Source organism: Quercus robur, chromosome 2, assembly GCF_932294415.1.
Source record: "Quercus robur chromosome 2, dhQueRobu3.1, whole genome shotgun sequence".
Classification (NCBI taxonomy): Eukaryota; Viridiplantae; Streptophyta; class Magnoliopsida; order Fagales; family Fagaceae; genus Quercus; species Quercus robur.
In genome coordinates this window covers 70,530,788-70,542,316 of record NC_065535.1, presented here as the reverse complement: position 1 = coordinate 70,542,316, position 11,529 = coordinate 70,530,788, and the positions used below count along the sequence as shown (strand labels likewise).

Here is an 11,529-nt window from a genome sequence, read left to right as displayed (position 1 = left end):
ATGGTGGTGTACTTTCAATGTTTAGGATTTCTACCTTCTTCTTCCTCCTCAAACTCAGGCCTCCTCTTCTGCCAGAAAATCCTCGACCTTGAAAACCTCAACATCAATTCCCACGAAGCTCTCCAACTCAACCCAGATTTCCATTCCTCCCCACTCTCTTCCTTCCACTCTGTCGAGCAATGCCGCTCTTCCTTTGGCCTCACTCGCTCTTCCCTTGGTCGAATTCTAGACATGTACCCACAACTCCCAACTCTACCCCATCTTTGATTTCCTTCTCAATGAGGTCTGAATCCCATTTCTTCACATTCCAAAGTCCATAACTCAATGCCCCAGAATTTAGTTTCCAGTGTCCCAAACCAATTAAGACCCACTTTCTCTTTTCTACAAAACTTGGGTTTTGTGGGTCCTCATTCAATCACTTCTCACACCGTAGTGCTATTGGTTTCAAGTGTGGAAGATACCCTTTTGCCAAAGATTCAGTTTTTGCAAAGTTTGGGGTTTTCTTATGAGGAAGTGGTTAGTACGGTGATAAGGTCACCTAGGTTGTTGACTTTTAGTATTACAAATAATTTGCTCCCCAAGGTGAGGTATTTCTTGGAAGAAATGAAAGGGGATATAGTGGACTTGAAGATGTTTCCTCAGTATTTTTCGTTTAGTTAGGCGAGAAGAGATTTGGCCGTGAAGGAGTTCATGTTCATTGTGGGTTAGGGATTGGAATTTTAATTTGTGTATTTTGAATTCAATTGTGTTTGACAATGAGTGAGAAGGTACGTGGGCCATGTGAGAGATAGAGAGTCAGGTGGAATTAACAGTAGTGGAAGCTGACGTGGAAGGGCTGACATGGAAGGACTATTTATATTTTAATTTAATTTATGCCATGTGTGTATTCTATTTGCCACCTAAGCAAATTTCATTAATCATCTAACAGTAGGGACTAAATTGACTATGACTTGAAAATAACAGTGACTAAATTGACCGCTCCTAAAATATAGGGACTAAATTTACATTGACACCAAAATAGTGTTTCTGCCTATTTTATTTTAATAAAAGGTAGGAGTTTTTAAAGTTATTTTAATAGGCTAGGTGATGTCTTAAAATAAGAGATGTGATGTATGGTAAATGGAAAAATTATATGTTAAAATAGATAAAGCAATTTTTTAGTATATCAAAATAACATTTTTTTAGCACAATTGATACTGACACTCTAATAATTTACTTCGTCCAAAGAGTACTTCGTCAAAAGAGCAATGCTTAGAAATATAAAAATTCTTACCATTTTTACTGCAACTCACCATGAGTTGTCTTTCTTTTTTGTCTTCTTTTTTATTGCTTCCCATTTATAATTCCAGATATCTGGTGTAATGTCAAATGTTGTACCCTAGGTTTCATAATGGGCCGCATGAAACACATGCAAACAAGACAAGGACGCACCTTTCTCAGAATCTCACTGGAGAGAATATAATAAGCTGCTGTCAGCTCAGCTGTACGTTGACCAATCTTTAATTCTCTACACCCATTATTCATGTATCTCATCCTCATCCCCACTATTTCAGTTCCAATAAATGCTGCAACACAGCTCTTATGGGAAACAACTAAAACTGAAGAATTAGATGCCTCCAAAAATACGGAAGTAAAAGCATAGAAATACATTGAATTGAAACAAGAACCAACCCTTCCCTGGACTACTGAAACCTACAATTGATCAAATCACATTCAGATTTTGCTTGGACCTCTATTCGGATTTTGTAAACTATTACGAAATCTAGCTTTATTTTTTGGATAATTCCATGACGGATTAAGAACATAGGAAAGGAAACTGATTTAAAAAAAGAAAAAGAATGAAATAGGTTCACTCTTCTCCATTTCTTCTTCTACGTTGTAAGCTACTACATAGGGGAAAAACGAAGACTTAGGCCCTGTTTGGTATAGTTGTTTAATAATATGATTTCAGTTTTTTAATAATATTATACGTATTTCTACACACTTTTTCACTTACATATATTTTAAAAAAATACAAACAACGTTACTAGAATAACCTTACCAAACGGTCCTTATTAGTTTAAAAGATAACAATGTTTCAATCTTTCAGACCAGATGCAGTACATAATTAGCAAGGAAATGAAGCTGACCAACAGTGGAGGACTAATTGCTTAAAGCCTGCTTGAGAATGGTAAAACTGAATCTTGAATTGCTTTGATCCCAGTAAAGTCCAATCTCATCAGCTTCCTTCAGGCCCCTCCTCCTCACAAATCCCATATTCCAGTTTTCAATGAGTACATAAGTCCCATTACCCCACTGTTTGAACAGCAATTGATGTTCGGACTTGGTATCACAATCCCAAACAGCAACTCGAACCCCATTATTCTTAATGTTTTCAATGCTTGCTTCCCATTGTCGCAAAATATGCTTCTCAACCAAGTATTTTGGTAACAAGAGCCTGGACTTTACGACGTTAATATCACTAAACGTGATCCTCTTCCTGATAACCCAAGGATCAAATAAGCCAACCTTCAACTCCAATGACACACTGTTAGGCCCTTCTCCTTCTTCAAGTTTCATTCTTTTGATTGCGCGAGCTGTCTCTGAAAGAGAGAAACTGACCAAGTTTTCACTTAATTCCCTCTCTGTGGTGATGCAAGAACCATAACCCAACTTCAATTCTGTTGAAACCCCTTCAGATTCATGATGGGCAAAGACGTTTTCTTGACTGACTTGGAGTTGGCCATTCAAGGTAAGTTCTTTTTCTGTCATTTCAGATGCAGAACTCATCGGATTCATGGCTGATGGGGCTTTGAAGTTAGGTTAAAAAAAAAAAAAAAGATAGAAAGAAAGAAGGGTTGCAGAGACCAGAGAGTTTGTTGGTTGCTTGGGAGTTTGGAGGTTTAAGCATTGGGAATTATAGAGGATATATGTGGGTTTGAGCAGGGCGGGACGTATGGCACTATGGCTTATGGCTATATAAAGAGACGAGTTAGAGCCTCTGGCTCTGAGGGGAGGTTCTTTTTTGTGCTGTTTTTATAGAAAATTATTAAATACTCTTGGAGTACCATAAATATGTAATCCCTTCTCTCACATGAATAATAGGTCCTACTATGAATTTAATTAGAAGGACCCACCCTTCATATGAAATTATAGAATACGCATTTATAGTAATCCGGAACTAATACACAATAATTTCTCCGTTTTTACAATGTGTTTCTTATAAATAAATTTAAAAAAAAAAAAAAAAAAAAAAAAAACATTATGATTTTGTTATAAAAATGATAAGGAGTTAAAGGTCAAGTCTATGGTTAATTACTTTATAACTAATAAGTCTTTCCTTTTTCAAAGCTATCAAGCTATCAATTTGATAAGGAAACGAGTTAGAGCCTTTGAGGGGAGGTTTCTTTGTTTTGGTGCTGTTTTTATAATGTGTTTCTTATAAGAAAAAAGAAACACATTATTAAAAAAAAGCTAACACATTATCACTTTTTTATAATTAAAAAAAAAAAAGTTAAGGAGTTAAAGTCAAATTAATCTATGGATAAATTTTTTATAACTAATAATAAGTCTTTCCATTCCAAAGCTATCAAAATTCAAAACTTTTAACTAGCATACACACAAATGTCAACTTGGGGCCTTGCTAAAGGCTGGAACCTAATCTAATAAACAGTCAAACTTTCATAAGCAATGCCAGATTGCATAGTTGCAACTGGCAACACTAGGCATCTTTTAGAATCGTCTATAATTGTACGTTCTATGAAAAACTATACGAATATTAAAATAAATAAATAAATAAATAAATAAAAATATATATATATATATACACACAATTTTTGCCGCAAGTATATAAATTCTACCACAACTCACAAAAGTTGTGTACTTTTTTGTAGTCCCAGCATTGTTGTTCTAGGAGCAGATCTTCCACCTTAAAGCTCCATTTGTAAGTTCATAAGAAAATGGAATTGAATGGAAAAGAATGTATTTAAGCAAAGGAAAAGAACGGAAAAGAAAGAAAATGAATGGAATTAAGTAACATTATTTGAATGTTTTAAAATAAAGGAATACAAATGAATGGAATGTAAGTAATCTTATTTGGAAGTAATATAGAAGGAAATTAATGAAATCAATTTATGATAATATTACTATTAGACCCCTTATTTTAAAATAAAGTGCTGAATATGCACAAATCTTTCCATTTCATTCCATTCTTTCCTCCCAAATGAGCACTAAAAAAATATGTACAAATCTTTCAATTCACTAAACACACAATAAGAATAAAATTCACATTCCTTGCTATTGTAAAAATCTAATTTAGACAATAATACTTTTTGAAGAAAATTATAATAAAATAATATTTTAACTACAAGAAATTTGGAATTTTAATCTGACCATGTCGGACAAAGGCACGAAAATCTCGTTCTCTTTAAAGAGATTCAAATCCGCTATAGTTGGCAAAATTAGTAAATCCGTATAGACCTTCTCTATTGACTTATCTCTTCCAAAATACAAGACTTATCTCTTCCAAAATACAACAGTTTAACGGTTCGTTATATAGTTCGGAATAACTTTATACAAGTAATTGAGACCAAAACTACACCAAGAGAATACCTTTCTTTGTACTCTCTCAAGTGTTTAAGCTCATGCGAAGCTTCAAATTGTAATTACTTTTTGTAGATTACATAGATATTAACATATATTTCTTATTCACAATCAACACCATAATCACAATAGTCAATACGAGGCCTCTCTACATTACACTTTACCTAGTGGTTGAATCGATCATTAAAAAAAAACCTAGTTGTTAAATCTAACTGAAATAAAAATTTGAAATTTGGGTGATTTGTTTATTTCGTCGTGTCTCTTGATTTTCTCAATAAGAATTACTTCATAAAGTAATACTTGAATTTATTAATTGCGGAATTTAAGACCGACCCAATTGGTGTTTTATTGGGAATTACAGGGATTTTGCTTAAATTTGAAAAGGCTTTTCTTTATTTTCTGATCTAGTACTGTATGCGTTACAAATTGAGTTGTGTTCTGGGGTAAGTAGTAGAATTGGTGTTTTATTCATCATATTAGTCGTAACTCTTATGAGCATTCTCATCAAATATGTTAAAAAATATAGTATTTAGCATCTTAAAATGTTACTTTATCTATTTTAACACTCTACTTTATAATACACCCAACATCAAAAGTTTTATTTTTTTACCACTTCATTAAAATATTATTTATTTATTATTTATAATTCTTTTTTTTTATCCAATAAGAGAGAGAGAGAGAGAGAGAGAGAAACGGCACAAGAGAGACCAAGAAAGAGAAAAAGAAAAAATAATAATAAAAATTTTTAGCAACTTGCTACAGTAAGGTGTCAAAGATGACACTCCCCTGTAGCAAAGATGTCAAAAATTTTAAGAATAACATAATTGATGTGAATGATATTTTAAAGGAATGACAACTAAGATTATGATTTAGCATTTTTCACATTTTTAATGTGAATGCTCTTAGTCTAATGCGTCTCATATTGATGAATTTTGTCCAGTCTAAGTCTTTCGCAAGTCACAACAGCTGTCAGCAAATTGTGGAAATAATGAAAATTATAACGTTTGGAAGAAAGAGGAACAGATTTCGTACGGGATTTTCCAGCGTGAAAATTGAGAATGGCATGTCTGGAATCTAATAAATAAAAGGGCGGGTTTTCTGGGAATTACTGAGATATAGTTATTGTTATTATTGTTTTTTTTTTTTTGGTAAATATTGTTATTATTTTTAATATTTTTTAAACCTATCTGTAACGCGCTTCAAGGTCTGGGCGAGGCGTCGTCTTCGGTGCAAAACATTGTTGCTGGAACGCACCATCTCGCAAAAGGATTTAGAAATGTTGCTTTGTCAAAAGGCTAGGAAATGTGGCGGCCCACTTGTTGGCTCAACATGCAGCTAATGTTGAAAATTATGTTGCATGGCTAGAGGAATATCTTAATCACGTAGAGTTTGCATGTAACACGATGTTTCCTCTTTTACAAATAATGAATAAAAAGTCAAGTCTTCTCATCCAAAAAAAAAAAAAATTGACATCTCTTTTACATTCGATTATTCTGATTTGTTCTCTCTATTTTGCCATGTTTTGTATTGTTGCAATGAGTTTTTAGAACGCAATGGATTCATTCCTTTGTTGGTAACAGAACATAAGCTATGAATTTTGCATTTGTACGCGTTTCAACAACCAATATATATACTTGGCCAATTCAAACAATCCGTATAACAAGGCATGGTGAAGGATGTAAAATAAATATATAAAGCAAGTCTAAAAAGCCTCTCTTTGCCACAAGCCAAAAAATTCCTCTCGTGGCTAGGTGCCCTTTCATTTTTATTTGCTAAGAGAAAAAGATTTTATAAAAATACAAAGCAGTGAACATCAAGGCAATACCAAAGAAGAGGACTCGCTGCTATCCTCAAAAATTACATCAAGAAAGGCCTTGGGTCCAGAATCAACATTAAAACTACCCCAAAACCTTTGTTTAAGAGACTGGGTGGCCAATACATGAGGAGCACGATTTGTCTCTCTGCATATCCATTTGAAAGAATAGTTAGGCAAATTTGTAGACAGGGAAAGAACTTTAGAAATGCAGCTTTTCTCCATGGAAATTGCATTGCTCTTCTCACCTAACCATGATCCCTATTGCGTTTATATAAACAGATATCCTTAGTCGCGGACCATACAAATATTAATCTCCTTGTCCATTTAATTCTCCTGGATCTCACTTTTAACCCTTAAGGTCCACAATATGATAAAGAACTTTAAGTTGAACTTGTTTTGTAAACAGAGTTATACTGTTGCATATCAGCATTCTTGAGCTTAAATGCGTTGTGCTTCATATGATATGGACCTTACCGATTAAGGGAGAAGATGTTGTTTGAAACAAATAGTGTTTAAACAGATATCGTTTAAACACCCTCACACTCAGGGGCGGCCTAACATAATTTGGGGCCTAAAGCGAAAAATTTATGTGGGACCTTTAATATGTAAATATTAATTAAACAAAATTATTTAATACTAATTAAATTAAGGTTAATTTGATACATTAAATACATAAATAATACCAACTAGACTAATATTAATTTCATATAGAGAATTGAATATCATAGTTGAATTATAAATATTAATAAAAAGAAATAAAAATATATTGCGATTGAAAAAGATACTTTATTTTGGATATAAGATGATGCATAGTTAAATAAAGTTGTAATCTAATTTTTAATTTTATATTTTGATTTTAAGAGAGAGAGAGAGATTGATATTATTTGGTGTATGGTTTTGTAGGATATTAGTTTACAAAAATTAAAGTCTCAAACTATTAGGGGAGATTAATCTATAATTGATTATTTAACACATTTGCAACATCTTTTTGAAATATTTTAGGGTTTCAATTGAGTTAAGGTTCTATTGGTCTCGCACTTTGAGAGTCTTAATAGAAATGAAAAAGAAAAATGCGCTAATTAAAAGTACTATAAAATGTTCAAAATATAATATGATATTATTTCTCATTGATGAATTTCATTAATTTAACTAATGAATGTTTATATCACATTTTTTGTGATTAATAACATGGCAATTTGTAATAGTAAAATTTGTACATCACTAATAAAAAAAAAATTATAACCTTTAAAAAATATATATAATTTTATAAAAGTTTGGGTTTTTAACCATGAAAAATGGGGCCTTTTTTCCCAAAAAAATATTTGTTTTTTAGTGGGGCCTTAGGCCTAGGCCTAACTTGCCTAGGCCTTGAGCCGGCCCTGCTCACACTTTCTTTTAATTTTGTTTTTGAACAGATAGGTTTAAATGATTTTATCTTTTACTTTAATTTTTATCATAAAATGAGTTAGCAAAATTTTAAATAATTAGAAGCCTTTTAGCAAATGGTGAACCACTAGGCAAAAATGATGTGGTCCACTATAAGGACCTTATAATTTCTCCTGCCTCACAACACAAGAGAATGACAGAGATATTAATCCATGCATGCAACACAAGGGTGTACTACTAGTAGTTGATTTGATTAGATTAAATGAGAATAATGCAAACAACTCAAGGCTTATAATTAACAATCCGAAAAAAGCATAAGGAATTTGGGTTCCCTCTGACAATATATCCTCTTAAAACTCTTCCATACAAGGGTTTTATACTTGTATTTCACCCAAAGATTCACTACATGAATATGATCACAAGCCTTAGCCACTATGAGGGCAGATCCAATTGAAATTTGACTAGGGAAGTCTCATCAGAGAAGCGAGAAGCCTAGGTGACTGCCATTTTTTTTTTTTTTTTTTTGATAAGTAGTGCCATTGCTTATATATATTGGCTAACCAACAAGCAAATTAAAGTAATCTATACTATAGCTAAGTACCACCTCTGATTGCTAATTGTAGTTGTAGATGTATGAAACCAACATATTGCTGAACACTGCATGCTGAACTGGATTAGAAGAGAATGTAACTTTGTTGCTTATAGTTTAGCTAAATTTTCTCTTGATTTAAGTGCTAGTTTGGATAGAGATTATTGTACGTCTACGTTTTCTATTTCACCATTTCCTTCCTTTTTTTTTTTTTTTTTCAACACATGAACAGTAAAATCACATGGATTTACTGTACATGAGACAATTATCACTGTTCATACACTGTAACAGCACTGTTCACGCACTGTAGCAGCACTGTTCATGCATTTAAAAATACTAAAAATGGGTCTCACGGTACTTTTCACACATTTAAAAATTATTTTGTTACAGTATTTTCAGTTTTTAGTTTTCAGTTTCAGCAAAAATAAGTTGTATCCAAACGGATCCTAAATTGTATTTTAAGTTGTAATTTTTCTGTCTAGGGAACAGTGAAAGAGGGATCTTGATGCTACTTCTTTTATTGCTTAAGGAAATTTCAGTTTGGTACCAAAACAAATCCCACTCTTGCTCAGGTTAACAAACAATGGGAAAAAAGCTTTAATAACATATAGTAACTATGGGGCCAGAGAGTTTATGACCCCAGCTCATTTCATGTTAAGGCCCAAGGCCTGCGCCGAGGAGATACAAGGCCGAGGATTCACCATGAGAGTCAGGGACGGTCTAAGGAAATGGCCGAGGACGAGCTCCTGCTCGGCATGCCATAAATGCCCCTAAAAGGAAGAGTGATCACAGTGCAGAAACAGCACAAGTAAAAAGCTGCCAGTACCGCAATAAAGCATTCTGCACCTGACAGGACCATACTCTTCAGCTTTCGCAACCTACCCCCAACCACTCTAGGTATAGGCTGACGAGACAAGTCTTAAGTTCTAGGAAATCGAGCTTACATGTGGACGCTGGTAAGAGGGTAAATGCCCGTATAAAAGGATAAGAGAGGTAGTGTGAGAAGGGGGGGACAATCCGTCCTCCCAACCATGGTGTCCTAGAAACAAGGAGAATAAGAAGAGCATAGAGCTCCCCAGACTCGTCAAACGAGATTCACTGACCGAAGCTAACCCGAATTATCGTCCGGTGACCAAGGCCTAGCCTTTCAAACCCACGTTCTATAAGTGATATTGTTTGGGCCTTTTTAAGTGCGAACCCAACATCATTTTGGGTCGTTACAAATTGAGTCCTTACAATTGGCGCCGTCTGTGGGAAAGGCTTGTGTGTTGACACAGGCGGTAGGTTGAGACAGTCCCCTTGTCATTTCCAACAGCCGGTTGTAGTGTTCTAGCGTAAAGTTCCACTAGGGGCTACGTTTCTTCACTAAGGGCTGCGCTCCGTAGTGTCGGCAGCATGGATGGTTCTAGGGGCTTGGCCGAGGAGGTAATCCCCCTAAACCAAGGTCCCACGCCATAACCGAGGGGTTAAGTCCCCCAACTACTTAAAAAATCAAGTTTTGGACAGAACCAAGGTATTGCATGGTCCTCGGACTCAAACCTATGGAGAAACCAACTACTTAAAAAATCAAGTTTTGGACAGAACCAAGGTATTGCATGGTCCTCGGACTCAAACCTATGGGAAAACCAACTACTTAAAAAATCAAGTTTTGGACAGAACCAAGGTATTGCATGGTCCTCGAACTCAAACCTATGGGGAAACCAACTACTTAAAAAATCAAGTTTTGGACAGAACCAAGGTATTGCATGGTCTTCGGACTCAAACTTATGGGGAAACCAACTACTTAAAAAATCAAGTTTTGAACAGAACCAAGATATTGCATGGTCTTCGGACTCAAACCTATCGGGAAACCAACTACTTAAAAAATCAAGTTTTGGACAGAACCAAGGTATTGCATGGTCCTTGGACTCAAACCTATGGGGAAACCAACTACTTAAAAAATCAAGTTTTGAACAGAACCAAGGTATTGCATGGTCCTCGGACTCAAACCTATGGGGAAACCAACTACTTAAAAAATCAGGTTTTGAACAGAACTAAGGTATTGCATGGTCCTCGGACTTAAACCTATGGAAAAGTCAGCTACTTAAGGAGAATTCTAAGTCGCTCCGTCCTCAGACCAAGTACCAGAAAAGGCTAAGGCTATGAAGGTCATTAGGAAGATGGCGAAACGCCTTATTACTCAGTGACCCGCACGGGCTGTTCATTTTGGGTTATATATCTTCGGATGATTACTTCCTACACGGCACCAAGCATTCAGCCATCATCTCGTTCAAGTTTGGGGTATACAACCCATTTTCAGGTCAATCTTACTATACACGATAGCTCCAACAAGTTCATAATAACATCTTTTTTTTCTTGGTAAGGGATTTCGGCCTTAAGTATTGTTTTCAGGTCGGCGTTATTATGTCAGACAGCTCTAATAAGCTCATCATAATATCTTTTTCTATTTTCTTAGTAAGGGTTTCTGCCCTAAGTATCATTTGTTCAAATCGGCATTATTATGCCGGATAGTTTCAATAAGCACAGAGCAAGGTCTTTTTATTAACTGGGATTTCGGCCCTAAGTATTGTTCCGAATATAAAAAAAAAAAAAAGTCATATGGTAGTATGTCTATTCATGGCATAACCATTTCAGAAAGAAGACGTAGAATATACTAAATAAAGCAATGTTGACTTTTATTAATATAAAGAGGTATTACAACGTACAATGAAGGGCTTAAACAAGCCTATACAGAAAACAAATTGCAAAAAAAATAAAAATAAAAATAAAAAGAAAAAAGAAAAAAGAAAACAAGAACAAAACAAACGAACAGCCAGAAGTCTTTTTAAGCTCTGCTCCGAAGTCTTTCCAAATTCTACCCCAGTAACACCCATATTGAGAGGAGGACCTCCCTTGGTGGAAGAGGAGAAGAAGAGGAAGAAGGAAAAGCACCAGGATGGATCTGGTGATGGGAAAGAAGAAGAAGGGGAGGCAAAAGGAGGCACCAGTGAAGGAAGAGAGGAAGAAGTAGGGATACTTTGTCCCTGCGTTAGTCCTGACTCCTAATACGCTAGTGTCATATTAGCTATGCTCATAAGAGAGCGGCTGGTACTGATAATGGGTGACCCCAGCTCAGTCACACCAAAAATTTGACGCGACGAGCCACTGCTTCGGATTT

General features: G+C 34.9%; 1 protein-coding gene and 1 pseudogene across 1 annotated transcript; one reads left to right on the top strand and one right to left on the bottom strand.

Annotated features, from left to right (window-relative positions):
- On the top strand, positions 1-660 carry LOC126702605 (transcription termination factor MTEF1, chloroplastic-like; annotated as a pseudogene).
- Positions 661-2,142: 1,482 nt separating this feature from the next.
- Positions 2,143-2,778, bottom strand: LOC126702599 (B3 domain-containing protein At2g33720-like). Its single transcript, XM_050401345.1, has one exon. The coding sequence runs from the start codon at positions 2,776-2,778 to the stop codon at positions 2,143-2,145; it is 636 nt and encodes a 211-aa protein (XP_050257302.1).
- Between the last annotated feature and the right edge of the window lie 8,751 nt (positions 2,779-11,529).

Bases quoted from the DNA above. Each gene is read 5' to 3' on its own strand.
- LOC126702599 (XM_050401345.1), bottom strand. From the start codon at position 2,778: ATGAATCCGATGAGTTCTGCATCTGAAATGACAGAAAAAGAACTTACC.